The sequence below is a fragment of the Mesoplodon mirus genome, assembly GCF_964341445.2.
Source record: "Mesoplodon mirus genome assembly, chromosome: 2".
NCBI lineage: Eukaryota > Metazoa > Chordata > Mammalia > Artiodactyla > Ziphiidae > Mesoplodon > Mesoplodon mirus.
Genome location: NC_138977.1, coordinates 10,775,019 through 10,792,962, shown reverse-complemented (window position 1 = coordinate 10,792,962; position 17,944 = coordinate 10,775,019). Strand labels below are relative to the sequence as shown.

Genomic DNA, 17,944 nt, shown 5'->3' with positions numbered 1-17,944 from the left:
CTAAAAAAGAAGACTCTAGAATGTGAATCCCATGGAGGTAGAGACCTTTGGCTGTTTGGCTCACTAATGAACTTCTGGTGACCACAACGGTGCCAGGCATGGAGTAGGTAGGCAATAAATATTTTTGAGTGACTATTTTGCAGCTGATCATTTCAATTTCTGCAGTCTCTGGGAGAATAACTATAGGTTATTTTCTCAGGCAGATCTTTCATCATAGTGGCTTGAGTTTTTAACGTATTTACTGTTTTTTTTTTTTTGTCTTTATCTACTGATGTGTTTCTTTTTTTGGTGATTTTTAAAACCATTTTTAAAATTGAAGTATAGTTAATTTACAATGTCATGTGTTTCCTGACTTTTGATGGTAAGAGAATTGTTAGTAATTTTCCAGACAGTTAAGGCACCGTAGGTGGAAATGGAGAGGTGGGGATAGATTTGAGCACTGCTAGGAAATAGGAATTAGCAACTTACTGAAGAAACTGAACAACAACAAAATAGTGTCAAAAATACCCACTGTGAGATACAAGGGTGACAGGTGCTAGCCCGTCAAGGCTGAATTGATCCTCCCCTTTCCACGGAATGTTCAAGAAGCATTCTAGTATCATCTGGTTTTGATTTAACATCCCAATGAATGCCTAATGGAGCATGAATACCCATGTCTCATCACTTTAGGTCTCATAAGGTTTACACTCTGCAGTTGTTCGAATGTGTGATATCAAATAATCCTGCTCTGTCACCAGCTATTGTGAAAAGCTTCATATAAAATGAGATTCATAGCTCCTTGTGCCATTTGCTCTGTCCCATTCTCAGAGAATCTGATATCATGTAAAAGACACCCAAAACTCTAAAGCGTGAAAATAATTTCCAGGATCGAAGAGCTGGTGTTGACTTTTCAAAACTGTTGCAGAAAGCCTGCATTAATACTAGTTTGGTAACTGAGAATGGAGGGCCAATTTTGAAGACCCTCCTTTGGTCACATGTTGAAGTGGAGAAGATAAGGAAGAGGGGGTGTGTCCTCAGCCACAGTTTATTTTTATTCATTTTTTAAAAATTGAAGTATAGTTGCTGTACAATATTATATAAGTTACAGGTGTACAATATAGTGCTTCACAATTTTTAAAGGTTACACTCCATTTACGGTTATTATAAAATATTGGCTGTATTCCCCATATTGTACAATATATCCTTGTAGCTTATTTTACTCCTAATAATTTGTAGAACTTCCTTCCCTATTCTGATAATGCTTCTCCCTGCTCTGATAACCACTAGTTTGTTCTCTATATCTGTGAGTCTGGTTTTTTGTTGTTGTTGTTATACTCACTAGTTTATTGTATTATTTAGATTCCACATATAAGTGATATCATACTGTATTTGTATTTCTCTGTCTGGCTTATTTCACTTAGCATAACGCCTTCCAAGTCCATCCATGTTGCTGCAAATGGGAAAATTTCATTCTTTTTTATGGCTGAGCAGTATTCCATTGCATATATGTATCACATCTTCTTTATCCATTTATCTGTTGATGGACACTTAGGTTGTTTCCATGTCTTGACAGTTGCTGCTATGAATATTGGAGTGTATGTACCTGTTTGAATTAGTGTTTTTTTTTTTTTTTTCTTCTGGATATATACTCAGGAGTGAAATTGCTGGGTCATATCATTGTTCTATTTTTAGTTTTTTGAGAAACCTCCATACTGTTTTCCACAGTGCTCAGCCACAGTTTAAATAGAGCTAGGTAGCACTGCTATATAAATTGTGCAGGCATGTGGCTATTTACTTAATTTTTGGTGGGTATCAGCTCTGTACGAGGTGCTAAAGATGTAATGCTGATTTGGGTCCAGCCACCACTACCTCTGAGGGGTTTAAAGTCCACTGGGGAGGTAAACAGGTGATTTCAATTCTGTTGGATGAGACTCATGAAAGAACAATGGTAGTTAACATTGAGTATTTAATGTGTGCTAGGGACTGTGTTAGATTGATTTATATCATTATCACATTTAATCCACAAATCTTGAGATGGATACTTTACAGATAAGGAAATTGAAGGTCATTAGGGTGTCAAAAAAAAAAAAAGAGTACATATCCGAGCAGGAGCTCAAATCCCACAGTTGTGTTGTTTCGTTTTCTTCTAGGTCCTGTGCTTAGACTACTAACCCCAGCATGGGGTGGGGTGAGGGGATTAAGAGCTCTTCCTAGAGCCCTGAGTAAGGTATTTTGTAGATTGTCTTCTGTGGTTTGATGTGGTTTTAAGTGGTATTTTATAGAACAAAAGAGTTGACTGTAGTTCACTTAACAATAAATATTGGGTGACTACCATATGCCCCAGGCTGTTTTGGGGAGTTGGCCATAACCCAAGATGTAGTTACTGCCGTTATGGAGCTGGAAATCTGCTGAGGAAGATAGACAGTGGACCTATGATGTATGTCAGGGATGGTTAGTGCTATGAAGAAACAATGAAGTAGGGCACAGGGATAGTGCATATGGAGGTGCTGGCTCAGATGGGGAGGCCAGGGCCACTTCCCTGAGAAGTTTAGGTAGTCTACAAACATCCAGATGGTTCTGGGCAGATATAAAAATACTTCTTGACATAATAACCCAAATCTTTGCCCATGAGAAATCCCCAAGATAAAGAATTGTGGAGACAGAACGCCACAAGAGAAAGGAGGCATGTTTCAGCTGAAGTTCTTGCAGAGAGTTCCACTGTGTGTTGACAAAGTAACCTTGGGGTAGACTGAGGCTGAGGGCCATGCAGAAATCAGGGTGCTCTTTGGCTGACCTCTTTTCCTGGGAGAACAGTCCTAACTGAGAAGCCTTGAGAGGAGACCTGGGAAAAGCTTGCCTCTCCTTGATTGCCTATTTCCAGATATCTCCTTCCTGGCTTCTCTACAACGTTTTTGATATGTTGGCAGGACTCAGATTGGACCCCAAATGTCTGGGAAAATCAAAATGCCCATTTGTAAAATGAAGACAAAACACCTCTATCTGTCTTCACAAAAGATTATGAAAAGAAAGGCAAAATGGGAGACTTCCCTGGTGGCTCAGTGTTTAAGAATCTGCCTGCTAATGCAGGGGACACGGGTTCGAGCCCTGGTCTGGGAAGATCCCACATGCTGTGGAGCAACTAAGCCCGCTCGCCACAACTACTGAGCATGCACTCTAGAGCCCATGAGCCACAACTACTGAGCCCGCTCGCCACAACTACTGAAGCCCACGCACCACAACTACTGAAGCCCATGCACCTAGGGCCCATGCTCCACAACAAGAGAAGCCACAGCAATGAGAAGCCCGCACCTGCAACAAAGAGTACCCCAGCTCACCACACTAGAGAAAGCCCGTGTGCAACAATGAAGACCCAATGCAGCCAAAAATTAAAAAAATAAAGACACTGATGATTAAATTTATTAAAAAACCCAGAAAAACGCAAAATGATCTCTGAAAGTTCTGGCAGCTAAAGGTGTTATAAAAATGTAAAGCATTATTAGAACAATTATTGTTGATTTTTAATGATAATGAGACGTAATATGTAGGCTTTACATATCCATTTACCCCAAAGAGGCATAGGTCTTTGTAGAACATAGAAAAATTTCACACTGTACATATATTGGAGGAATTTATAACCTAATAGGGTGAAAACAATTATACATAATCAAAAGAAGTAGCTACAACTAAACACAATAATGTATCATGTACTCGTAAATAATTTTTCAAAAGAAATAGCTAGAACTAAGCATAATAATGTATTCTATGCTTAAAAACAATTTTTAAAGAAACGGAGTGACGAGGATTGTGGTATGTGGCTATGAAATGTCTCTTCATTTTCCTGGAGTCCTTTGAGTTGAAAAAGGAAAGGGGGAAAATAGAAGGAGGAGAATAAATTGTTGTACATGAGCCTGTAACTTACATGGAGTGAAAACCATGGCATAATTTCCCATGCATTTTTTTAGAAGTTCCCCCAAATCTGTTATTGATTCTCTTCCAATCCATTCTCTTATAATTATTTTTAAGCCTAAATTTCATGTTTCTGTTACCTTTTGCCAACAACCAATCCAAAGTTACATACTGATAAATGATGTTTCTCCAAGGTGTCCTCTGCATGTCAGGGTCACTTCTAAGAATGTGGAGTCTTCCTCCACAATGTAATACTCTTTCTCCAAAGCAATCCAAGCCCAGGATAGATGGAAACATTGATTTGTTAGCTTATTTCCTCCTGTTGTTGACAGGGGTAAAAGAGATGTTAGATGGACTATTAGATGAAAAAAAAATGATTGGGGTTTGCATTTTGTTTCTGAAGTCAAGGGTTTTATTTTATTTTATTTTTTGATGAAAAGTGGATTTTATTAAAAGTACATACACACTTAGGCAAACATTTTTCCCTCTGGAAGGCAATAGATGCTATGCCCAGAATTAGCCCCTTTCCATTCCAACTCCCTTTGAATCTATATCTTCCCAGGACCAACTTATTACAGCAAGAGGCACCCTCGGCCAGAAACTGTACTGAACACCTGGCATAGACGTTAACTGATTCTTAGGTAACTTTGAGCTGAAACCCTTATGTTGAAGTCAAGGGTTTTAAAAATAAATGCTCCTCATTAAAAGGATCATACACCATGATCAAGTGGGGTTTATCCCAGGAATGCAAGGATTCTTCAATATATGCAAATCAATCAATGTGATAAACCATATTAACAAATTGAAGGAGAAAAACCATATGATCATCTCAATAGATGCAGAAAAAGCTTTTGACAAATTTCAACACCCATTTATGATAAAAAACCCTCCAGAAAGTAAGCATAGAGGGAACTTACCTCAACATAATAAAGGCCATATATGACAAACCCACAGCCAACATCGCTCTTAACAGTGAAAAACTTAAACCATTTCTTCTAAGATCAGGAACAAGACAAGGTTGTCCACTCTGACCACTATTATTCAATAGTTTTGGAAGTTTTAGCCACAGCCATCAGAGAAGAAAAAGAAATAAAAGGAATCCAAATTGGAAAAGAAGTAAAGCTGTCACTGTTTGCAGATGACATGATACTATACACAGAGAATCCTAAAGATGCTACCTAGAGCTAATCAATGAATTTGGTAAAGTTGCAGGATACAAAATTAATGCACAGAAATCTCTTGCATTCCTATACACTAATGATGAAAAATGTGAAAGAAAAATTAAGGAAACACTCCCATTTACCATTGCAACAAAAAGAATAAAATAAAATACCTATGAATAAACCTACCTAAGGAGACAAAAGACCTGTATGCAGAAAACTATAAGACACTGATGAAAAAAATTAAAGATGATATAAACAGATGGAGAGATATACCATGTTCTTGGATTGGAAGAATCAACATTGTGAAAATGACTCTACTACCCAAAGCAATCTACAGATTCAATGCAATCCCTATCAAACTACCAATGGCATTTTTCACAGAACTAGAACCCAAAAATTTCACAATTTGTATGGAAACACAAAAGACCCTGAATAGCCAAAGCAATCTTGAGAAAGAAAAATGGAGTTTGAGGAATCAGTCTCCCTGACTTCAGACTATACTACAAAGCTACAGTAATCAAGAGAGTATGGTACTGGCACAAAGACAGAAATATACATCAATGGAACAGGATAGAAAGCCCAGAGATAAACCCACACACGTATGGTCACCTTATCTTTGATAAAGGAGTCAAGAGTATAAAATGGAGAAAAGACAGCCTCTTCAATAAGTGGTGCTGGGAAAACTGGACAGCTACATGTAAAAGAATGAAATTAGATCAATCTATAGCACCATACACAAAAATAAACTCAAAATGGATTAAAGACCTAACTGTAAGGCCAGACACTATAAAAGCCTTAGAGGAAAACATAGGCAGAACACTCCATGACATAAATCACAGCAAGATCCTTTTTGACGCACCTCCTAGAGAAATGGAAGTAAAAACAAAAATAAACAAATGGGACCTGATGAAATTTAAAAGCTTTTGCACAGCAAAGGAAAACATAAACAAGACAAATAGACAACCCTCAGAATGGGAGAAAATATTTGGAAATGAAGCAACCGACAAAGGATTAATCTCCAAAATTTACAATTACATTTGGAATTACAATGGAAGTAAAAGCATCTCCTGCAACTGGGGACTGGTTGTTGTTACAAAGAACCACTTGTAGAAGCATGTAAACTAGGGCTCTCTGACTCACTTTCAACATATTGCCCAATATAATAGATATCAGATACCAAAGTGAGTGCAGGACAGACCACCATATGCAAACTTTGTAACAGAAAGCTTTACTAACCAATTCCACAACTACTGAACCCTAACATCAGATCAAGCATATCAAAAGCGGGCAGCACGTGGGCAAGAGAGGAGGATTTGTGAAGAGCGTACTTTTGAAAAAGCTGATGCACTGGGGGAAATCCCTACCACCACCCTAGAAGGGTGTGGACATGGGATGAGGCTGCAGCCTTCACCTCCAGCTTAGAGGTAGTAGACTCCATTGAACCTCTTGAGGAGTTGACATGTCCTCTGCAGTCAGAGACCCATGTGAACACATATGATGCGTTCCGTTATTTTTAAAAACATCTTTATTGGAGTATAATTGCTTTAAAATTGTGTGTTAGTTTCTGCTGTATAACAAAGTGAATCAGCTATACATATACATATATCCCCATATCTCCTCCCTCTTGCGTCTCCCTGCCACCCTCCCTATCCCACCCCTCTAGGTGGTCACAAAGCACCAAACTGATCTCCCTGTGCTATGTGGCTGCTTCCCACTAGCTATCTATTTTACATTTGGTAGCGTATATATGTCCATGCCACTCTCTCACTTCGTCCCAGCTTACCCTTCCCCCTCCCCGTGTCCTCAAGTCCAATCTCTACGTCTGCGTCTTTATTCCTGTCCTGCCCCTAGATTCTTCAGAACCTTTTTCTTTTAGATTCCATATATATGTGTTAGCATACAGTATTTGTTTTTCTCTTTCTGACTTACTTCACTCTGTATGACAGTCTCTAGGTCCATCCACCTCACTACAAATAATTCAATTTTGTTTCTTTTTATGGCTGAGTAATATTCCATTGTATATATTTGCCACATCTTCTTTATCTACTCATCTGTTGATGGACACTTAGTTTGCTTCCAAAAGCTTAAACAGTCTTGGCAGGTTAGAGAGAGTGGAGAGGGCTGTATTCAGGAAGTAATTGAAAAGAGTATCCCAAAGGGTGGGACAAAGAAAGCATGCATGTGGATCAGAGGTGTAGGAAAGTGTGAGCAAGTGTCCTTTTTATAGCTTAAGTTGTTATTATTATTAAGTTCATTTATTTTCCTTCAAGCAACAGGAGAATAAATTGTTTAAAAAAAACTACGTAGAACAAAACTGATGTTCTAATGTTCTAAGAAGAGAATGTCAGCGCATAACAGGGGATGGGAATAAAGAGGGACAAACATGCACCAAATACCTATATGTACCAGGCACTGGACTAGGCAGTACAATCTGCAAACGAAAAAGAAAAAGAAAAAAAAAAAGGAAAGGCAATCAAGATGAAGGAGATAGGAGTCAGTGAACAGGCACTGACAGGACCAACCAGGAGGAGGAAAGGGTCTCAGTGCACAAAAAGGTGAATTTTGAAAAAGGAATGGCTTAGAAAGTAACTATTAAAGTAATAATGGAGAAAAACACCCAACGGCAGACTTTCTAGTTTATTGAATTTGAAGGGCATAATGCATTTATGTTTCACAATTATATCCCGTTAGGTTAAAAAAAAAGGAAAAGTACAAGTATTTTATCCAAATACTGTATTCAGAAAGGTTTCATTTTGATGTAAATGATTTACTAATTCTAGTTGCTGTATGACCTCTTCTTTTAAAAATGCAATAACTTAAAACTTAAAATTAAAACTAAAACTTAAAGCAAGACAGAAGAGGTTATACACTGCTAAAGACAGTTTTGAAAATACATCTAATGAAAGCTGATGCTCAAATAGGTAAAATCAAATACTGAATGATAAAGTAGCAGCCACTGTCAAATGTTAATGGTTTATGTCCTTGAACTTGGAAAAAGAGTTAATTGAATAGGATATTTGATCTTAAATGTTTAATAATCACCCAATGAAAATATAATATTATATATACTTATGTTTCTACTACTCCATGCCATTTTCAAATAGCTTCATTGTCATAAGCATTTAGCTTCTACAGCTACCAACATAATATAATTTGATAATGTATTTGAATTCCATAAGCACCTATTCATTATGCATTTGGAAATAATACCTATAACTAACAATTGTCCAAAAGTGTCAGTTAATGTCATTAGTCATTTGGAAAATGCTTCACAGTGCCTCATCGTGAGGAAATGTGCTACTCTGAATTGTGGCTTGATGTGTACAGCTCCAGCTGCACGTCTACAGATTACAAATATAATGGGTTTTTAAAAAATAGAGTTATACATTCAGGGAAAAGTAAGTAACTTGAGATAGAAGAATTAGAAATTTGGGTAAGAGAAAAAGTCAAATTGCGTATCAGACAGATTCTCCATTTTCTTCCCCTAGCTGTTTCCCTTTGATCTTGGAGCTGTAGGTAGCAATCTAAAAAATGTGCTTTGTTAGGTGAAATATGCCACATTCCCTTCCTGCACAGGGATATTTATTATTCCACTCCCATTTCTTTTGTGTAATTCACTTCTCTTCCATGATTCCTTGGCCTGCCTGGTTGTCTGCCTTCAGTGGGCGCGAACGCCCATGTCCCGGGGCTGCGGAGGAGAGCTGTCTCCTCTTGGAGTCTTCGACCCCAAAGGGTCAAGTCCATTCTCTTTTTGAGAAATAATAGGCTGTTTTGTGTAGGCTCACATCAGGTTCTTTAGAAAGGCGGGAACCCAGAGCAAACAGATAAGCTATCTGCAGTCATTTCTCTCCATGTGTTCTCCTCAGCTACAGTGAGCTTCCTCCCATGCAATGCTTCTAAATCCCCTTCTGCAGTCTTTGGAAATGTGGGAGCAGGTGGTGGAGGGAGAAGCCTTTGTGCTCACCTGGTGGGCAGGTGAGGGCAGCAGGGTGGCAGGTTTAATGTGTTTTATTTTTCATTTTTATTTTTAATTTATTTATTGTAGTTATTTATTTTTGGCTGTGTCGGGTCTTCATTACTGTGTGCAGGCTTTCTCTAGTTGTGGTGAGCAGGGGTTATTCTTTGTTGTGGTGCGCGGGCTTCTCATTGCCGTGGCTTCTCTTGCTGTGCAGCACGGGCTCTAGGCACGCGGGCTTCAGTAGTTGTGGCATGTGAGCTCAGTAGTTGTGGCTCGTGGGCTCTAGAACGCAGGCTCAGTAGTTGTGGCACACGGGCTTAGTTGCTCTGCGGCATGTGGGATCTTCCCAGACCAGGCATCGAACCTGTGTCCCCTGCATTGGCAGGCGGATTCTTAACCACTGCGCACCAGGGAAGCCCTAATGTGTTTTAAAAAGAAGTGTTTGGTATATTCTTTTGGGAGATGTCTCCAAACTGTCTTGATGATATATTTGGCTCTCCATTTAGAAGGCTATGAACCCAACATGTTACTGCTATGGATAACAATACAAGTTTTCTGTGTCCTTTCCCTCCTTCTTAGAGTTTTTCAATATAAACTCAGTGGAAGTGACGTGAAAAAATACAGACCACAAGCTTTTATTAGATTCTTCTGTAAGCCTCAGTAGGAGAACCATTGGCTGCTTTTGACACAAAATAAAATTACCCAAGAAACTCTTAAAGCAAGACTTTAGAGAACAATAATAAGAATTTTAAATAGATTCTATATGTTGATTACTTGATTACACAAATCTATACATGTGATAAAGTGACACAGAGCTATGCAAACCCAGTATACCAATGTCAATTTCCTAGTTTCCAACTAGCAGGAAAGTAGAAATACACTTAATGGCCATTTGTGAATGGCCATTTCTGTTTGGGAGTTAGGGCTCCATATGGGTTAACTGGAAGGGAGAAAACATTATGCTTTCTTCCTTCTCTAGAGTGTATAGGATTCAAGGAAGATGTGAAACATATTCTTCCTTCCAGAGAACGTAATGTAATGTAATGTAATATAGCAACTTCCTATTTGGAAATCAGAATAATCATTCTCATTTTTGGATACAATCTAGATAGATCCAGACAAAGTGATGGGGTAATTTCACATATTTAATGAAAGAATCTTTTTATCTAATTTTTTAAAATTTCACTCTATTTTCTTTGCCCTCCCCATTGGAGGTGGAGACTATATTTGATTACTGTGCTTTAGGGCCAGGGATGCTAGAGGTCTCTGTTCCCTAAGCAATCTAGCAATTTAAATAAATTGCCCATGACAGAGTCTTGATTTTTCATTAGGGAGAAGACACAGAAGCAGTGAATTCCAGCTCCACACACCAGACTAATGGGGGTGTTGAGGCAGCAAGAGGGGTCATGGCCCTCAGATTCCCAGAGAGCCAGTCAGTGCCTGACTCGTAAGTACCACATCCAGGTGCATCCTCTGTGCTTAGTATCACTTATTTCATATTCATGCTTCTGATTACCGACCCTGTGAAACAACTTACACTCACTTCCAAAATATTTATTTGGTGATATCAAAATATTTATTTGGTGATATCTTTTTTTTTTTTTTTTTTGCCGTACGTGGGCCTCTCACTGTTGTGGCCTCTCCCGTTGCGGAGCACAGGCTCCGGACGCGCAGGCTCAGCGGCCATGGCTCATGGGCCCAGCCGCTCCGCGGCATGTGGGATCTTCCCGTACCGGGGCACGAACCCGTGTCCCCTGCATCGGCAGGCGGACTCTCAACCACTGTGCCACCAGGGAAGCCCTATTTGGTGATATCTTAATATAACTTTTCTTTCAGAGATTCTTCCCTCTGTGTTGAGATTGTAATAAGGATCAAATGTGATAAGGGATGTGGAAGTTTTGGAAAAGTTTGAATTTCCCTAAAGCCAAGTTTGCAGGGATCTGAGTGGGAAGAGAGCCTTCTCCGCTGGCAGAGGTCATGGAGGGAGTGGGATTTGGGCAGCAAGCTGGCCAGCTGAGCTAGTCCTTCTATAGATCAAACCACAGGAAATGATTGTTTTCTTCAGATCAAAAATGTCAGCAATTTTGTGTAATTCAACTTGGTACGTAGAGATGAGGCAGGATGCAGTGGGAAGAGAACCGGACTCAGGGTGAGGAGACCTGGGCTGCGGTCTTAGGGGCACCACTAACTAGAGGTGTAGCCCTTAAGGAAATACTTCCTTCTCAGGACCTCATTTCTTCTTCTCTCAAACGAGGGAGCGGAATTAGAACCTTTCTGAGTTCCTTTGCAGGTTGAATATTTCATGATTCACAGCAGTAGAGAAAACATATTAACTTATTATGTCCCACTTTGGACAAATGATAATATTACTTCGTCTAAGTTGGTGTAACTTGACAAATTAAATGTAAGCCGTAAGCTCTCTGGAGCCCTATGCACAGGCGAGGAGAATGAGTTCTGCAGAAGGCACACAAATTTTCTGGGTACTGAGGTGCACTGGCTCATCTAGAGGCATGATCTTTACCTCGGCTGCATGTTATAACCAAGCCCTTTCATATCCATTATCTCGTGTGAAAATCCAGGCAGCACAGCAATCTGCAAGGGGAGCAAGCACACTTGACACTATATTTACAAATGAAGTACCTGTGGTTCCATAACTGTGCCTCACTCGAGGTCACAGAATCAGTCAATAAATTTAAAAATATGCAAAGGAACTTCCCTGGTGGCACAGTGGTTAAAGAATCCGCCTGCCAATGCAGAGGACACAGGTTAGATACCTGGTCCGGGAAGATCCCACATGCTGCGGAGCAACAAAGCCCCTGCGCCACAACTACTGAGCCTGTGCCCTAGAGCCCACGAGCCACAACTACTGAGGCCACATGCTGCAACTACTGAAGCCCGCATGCCTAGAGCCTGTGCTCCGCAACGAGAAGGCACTGTAATGAGAAGACTGTGCAGTGCAACAAAGAGTAGTCCCTGCTCGCTGCAACTAGAGAACAAACATCCAATGCAGCCAAAAAAATAAAAATAAAAAAAAAATGCAAAGCTCTCCACAATCTGGATCCTCTCCACCTCTCCATCATCTCCTACTCTCTTGCTGCCTTGGAGTCTATAAGCTAACTAAGCTATGTGCAGTTTGCAAATCTTGTGGTGCTGTTTCTGAATTCAGCTTTGAAAACTCTTATTCATCCTTCAAAGCCCAGAGTGGGCATTGCTTCTTGATGAAACTTCCCTGGGTGATGGCTCATCTCTGCCCCTCATGCACATACTTCCTTGGTAGGTGCCTCTCACAGTAGTTAATTGTCTCTGTTTCTGGCTCCCTTTCTCTATTTGGAGCTGATTGCTTGTGGCTTTTCATCATGGAGTCCCTAACACGTAGCACAGTTCCCGGAGATTAATCAGGACTCATTAAATACCTGTTGAATATGACTAAATCCCTCCTGGATAAAAACTGACCTAAATATAGATTTAAAGAATAGACTGAGCACTGCTAATAATTTAATCTATTTACAAGCTGTAAATGTATTACTTCTATTACCTTGCTTCATAAGAATATAGATGATGGTTTAAAAAAATCTAGTAATATCAATATATAAAGCTGTAGTTATAGTCTAGTTAGAGCCAGGACCTACATGCCAGGCTTTTAGATTCTTAGCTTAGAGCTTGTTCTTGTACAAAATATTATACGTACAGAGTGTGAAACAATCTTTAAGTTTGAGGGTCTTGTTCTAGAGAAATCTTTTTAAAAATGATAAAAACAATACTTTGCATTTCCAGAGTACCTATTATTTAACCTTTTCCCCATGGTCCAGCATTCTTCTCATGTTCTAGAAATTGATACTGTAACACTTGTCATATAAGTTTGTGCTTGATTGGCATTAGAAATGAGATCGTATAAGAAAGGGAGGAAGGAAGGAAAGAAAGAGAAAGAAAGGAAAAGGCCCATTTCCTGAAAAGCCCTAATGCACTGTATGCCTTAGGAAGACATGATCCCTTACCAAACCAAGCCCCTGCAGTTCCATATAGATGTCCAACAACAGGACAGAGTCCCCAGTGTGGCTATGCTAATGTCAGTGACAAGTGACTCTGAAATAGTGGGCATAATACCCAGATCACCTATTCTCCTAAGAAGAAAGAGATCAATGTCACATCCCATCCCAGCTCATGTACGTAGTACAAAGGATATATAAGACAGTTCCAAGAGCAATTTGATTCATAAATATTAGGAAAGGAGGAGCCATGTGAAGGTCCACATGAAGGAAAAGGTGATCAAAAGGAAGCCTTGTGGAGGCATAAAAATAAAGTTCTACTGATGACAGGCCAGATTTTAGAGCCAAGTGTATCGACATGCTATTGTAAGTGGGTTGGGCCAAACCTTGGAACCATCCAGCAAACCTCTAAACAAACGGAGGATGACCTCTGGTTGAGAGCCCTTCCTGAGGTTTGACAAAAAAATAATTAGGGAGGAAAGGTTGGGAGTTAAAGTAAACCACAGGCCAGCTCTGTAATAATCATCTCCATTGTTAAGTCAGCGCTTTACAAAAATGGTCAAGCCAGGGAGCCCAACAGATGTCATTAGCCTGGTGCTTGGCAAGCACTTATCAGGCGAAGAATATAAGCTGAGCTTTTCTTTCCAAGGGAAGCATTCCATGTGTCAGCAATTCCTTTCTGCCAGACCACAAATCAACAGTTGCTAGATAAATGAAAAGCTTCCACTCAACTTACAAACTCTTGGGTAGAATATTCATTTTCTAGAAAGTAAAATGCCTTTTTTTAAATAGCACAAGCTATAAACGGTCCCAGGGGGTTCCACTAAAGCGATCAAATGTCAAATTCTTAAATCTTATGGACCCTTAAGGAAAATGGAAATTGAATTATGCTATAGATTGGCAAGAATTAAAAAATGGCAGAATAGGTCTTAGCTCATAGGTCCCTGAGAGTCTGGACTGAACCCCAGATACTGCCTGTATTAATGGTAAAGAAAAATTCAGTTTGAAAATCACTTAGGATATATTTTATTAAAATGAAAATCATTTTGATGACTTTTGATTACATGTATTATTTTGCGAATTACGTTGCTGCATACTTTGACATGGGATACTATTATATAATGATCAGTGGACATTTAAAGGGGAAAGAAATGTTGTAACTGGGGCCAAACACACACAGAATAGCCTACGCTTCCTGACTTTCTGCGTCTTTCCTTCTCTCTTATTCCCTTCCTGGTGTGTGTGTGTGTGTGTGTGTGTATGTGTGTGTGTGTGTGTGTGTGTGTGTGTGGTGTGGTGTGTTTCCTTTGCCAAAGCCCCTTCTCCTCTGTTTCTTTTATCTTTCCCCCCTCCCAAGTATCTGCCTCTCCTTCTGTATTTTTATTTGTCTTTGTGTAAACAAGAGCTCTTTCCAGCTTCTAGAAGACTGGTTAGTATTTTTGTATACACTCTCTTTTTAAAGTTTAAACATACAAGAAATGATTATTTAATAAGCAGCATCTATAAAGAGGTTTCTTAATTTATTCTTTGCCTTTAGCCTTCCGTTGGAATTAAACCTAGTAGTTCCCTTGGAGTTTGTGATAAAATCTCAAGGTAAGTCTCCTACATCTTTCATTGAACAAAGGAACAAAAATGGGTATGATCTCTGAAGTCATTTCTAGTCTTTAGGTCTGTGATTCTAAGTGAGTATTATCATAATAACAACAATAATAATTTCTATAATTTTGCTCTTTTTTAAATAAAAAAATGAAAGCTCAATCTGAAAAGTATGTAATTTCTTTTAAAAAGTGTTTCTTGGTGTCTGTAAGGAAAAGAAACATTTCCCCACTAAAAGCATATGAACTGTATGGTCCAAGATATAGAACAAAAATATGACTGTCCCTTAAGCCAAGGTCCTGTGTTTGCCCAGCATGGAGTTTCCATGGTTATAGTAGAGTAGTTCTATAGTTATATAGAGTAGGTGGCTTTGGGGTTTCTCCAGGCAGGCCCAGGCAGAAGACATGAATCAAGAATTAAAATATGCTATTTCTGTCACGACTACCCTTTCTACAATTATTATTTTCATAATTTCCCAGAGACTAGCCTTTACTCTACATATCAATAATGGGTGACATGACAAACTGGGAATAAGTATCACTGGGGAAAAGAGGAGAAGTACTTCCTGAGACATATGACACTGTTTTCTCAAGCACCCTGTGTGCATGAGATTCCGGAAGGGCCTGACAGTGGATTTGTAGTCTGCCTCAAGAGGAGGGAAACTCAGTGCTTTGGGAGGATGGTGAGATGATCAGTGAAAACACTGGGCTTTTGCTGGGGTGAGTGAAGAGCTCAGTGGTCTCTGGAACTGCTTATCAGCTCTTCTAAATGCCCCTAATAGTGAAACCTGAGAAAAAGAGACACTCAAGCTAGCTATGTTAGGTGTTGTTAATTTCTCTAATCAGGGATTCACATCCTAGGGATTGTCACGTGTCCTTTAATCAGAACAACTCCATTTTAGAAGCAGATCCATCTGAGATACATGTGTACTTCATTATTTCATTTGTCATTATTTCTGGTCATATATTGCACAATTCAATTTTTTTTTTTTTTTTCTTTTTGCGTATGCGGGCCTCTCACTGCTGTGGCCTCTCCCGTTGCGGAGCACAGGCTCCGGACACGCAGGCTCCGGATGCGCAGGCTCAGCGGCCATGGCTCACGGGCCCAGCCGCTCCGCGGCATATGGGATCCTCCCAGACCGGGGCACGAACCCGTATCCCCTGCATCGGCAGGCGGACTCTCAACCACTGCGCCACCAGGGAGGCCCTACAATTCAATTTTTGATACAGGGATTCACTGCTGAAATTAGTGGCTTGTCAATTAGCATAATGAATGACAGGAATAAAATATCATTGGTGAAATCAATGAAAATAAAGATAAGAAAATTTTGCTATAACATTATAGATACACTCTCCACATTAACTGAATAGGTTATGCATCTAGCAGGTCCTATAGCCTGTGCAGTTGAGAAGCGTGCTTAGGACTTTATTCTTAAAGAATTCTTTGTCCATTTGTTGGCAGGATTTTCACTGGTTGAGGATGATTATAAGCTATCTCTAAGGGTATAGGATTCCACATTTAGAATATTATTGTACCTGCCTCAAGTAAACTACTCATGCAAGATCAGGTCAGTACCTGAAAAAAAAAGAGATGGGACGTTATCAAACTGATAGAACAGGTTATGTAAACTATTTTCTTTCTTCATCTAAAGAATTCAATAAATGTTGGTATGTGGTAAAAAAAAAAAAAAGAACGAAAAAGTGCCATTTGCAGCAACATGTATGGACCTAGAAATTATCATACTAAATGAAGTTAGTCAGACAGAGAAAGACAAATATCATATGATATCGTTTATGTGTGGAATCTAAAAAAAGGGTACAAATGAACTTATCTACGAAACAGAAATAGAATTACAGATGTATAGAAAACAAACTTACGGTTACCAGGGGGTAAGGAAGGGGAGGGATAAATTGGAAGATTGGGATTGACATATACACACTACTATGTGTAAAATAGTTAACTAATAAGGACCTACTGTATAGCACAGGGAACTCTACTCAGTACTCTGTAATGGCCTATATGGGAAAAGAATCTAAAAAAGAGTGGATATATGTATATGCATAACTGATTCACTTTGCTGTACATCTGAAACTAACACAACATTGTAAATCAACTATACCCCAATAAAAATTTTAAAAAACACGTACTTCCAACACTTAGGCAAACTTAGTTCTATGCGTTTTTTTAGTTGCAGAAATTGCATTTGAATAGTACTACAATAAAATGTGCAGTGTAATTTTTATATCTAAAATCTAAATATCAAACGCTATCTTCAGAAATCTAGACTTACTGATAAACTATGCAAGTGATTCCTAGATATGTCATTGTTTACTTAAAAGTCAAACTTAACTGCAATTTTCAAAATCAATGTAATCTTACACTATTTCAGAAGCAGAAGCTGTCCACCTGTGTTTTGCAGTTTTAAGGCATAACTACAAGCCTGATTGAATGTCTGAGGGTTCCTGTTAAACAGGCATGTTGATGAAATAGCTGATAATGGACTTGTTGCCTTTTTTGGTTTGTTAATTTCACATCCCATTGTATTTCATTAGAATTAGAATCTTTCTGCTAATGGACTAAGTAAGGTCAGGACAGTTTCATACAAACCTGGGAGATCTAATCTACTCAAGGAGAGGGACAAAGGCATCAGAGGACACTGTGTACTAACCTTGTGTAAACACTCAAGTGCTCTTGTTTCCAAGGCCAGTGTTGATGATGAAGCCATGAACTGGTCCTCTGGTCACTTTATACTTCTGGAGCCTGGGGAACTGTCCCGATCCTCTGACTTCAGTGACCTGCTGGTAATCAGGAAGCCCACGTGTCCAGTGTGAAGGCGCTTCAAGGCCAGGGCACCCCTGTTAAAGACAATCTGGGGGAGCCTGTTGTCTAGGGAGCTTATGTGGATGCTCATTACCTGAGGTCTGTGTGTCTCCACGGCAATGTCTGGGAAGACGCAGAAATCAGCATGAGCGCCATCTGTCACAGTCAAGGAGAAAGTGTTTTCAGTTGTCTCACTGCCATCATGTCAGTAGCTAATGAGGTTCTCATTCAGGTCCCGCTTGGTGAAGGTGGTCACAGAACGGCTGCCATTATATAAAATCCTACCGTGGACAGGGACCTGGGTGATAGTAAAGAGGAGAAGATCATCTGGGGTATCCTCGTCTTCCACTGTCAGCTCAAAGGGAGTGATCCATTTGCTTTTCCCTTCCTGCAGTATTAGTTTATGGATGGTCATGATAGGTATCCTATCATCCACATCCGTGATGAAGATCCCGAAGGTTCGGTACACAGGATTATGTCCATCAGTCACTTGAAACTCAAAGCTGTCCACCTTTATCTCATCATTTGAAGTGCAT

The 17,944-nt window shown here is 39.5% G+C and overlaps 1 protein-coding gene across 1 annotated transcript in view; it reads right to left on the bottom strand.

Annotated features, from left to right (window-relative positions):
• The window catches only part of FREM3 (FRAS1 related extracellular matrix 3), a gene marked incomplete at both ends in the record, with an annotated part of 39,523 nt that overhangs the window by 17,116 nt on the left and 4,463 nt on the right, over positions 1 to 17,944 (bottom strand). The window contains 6 exon segments of the mRNA XM_082611239.1: positions 4,058 to 4,206; positions 4,208 to 4,281; positions 17,255 to 17,269; positions 17,273 to 17,352; positions 17,355 to 17,613; positions 17,617 to 17,942. Coding sequence (XP_082467365.1) covers positions 4,058 to 4,206; positions 4,208 to 4,281; positions 17,255 to 17,269; positions 17,273 to 17,352; positions 17,355 to 17,613; positions 17,617 to 17,942 — 903 coding nt within the window.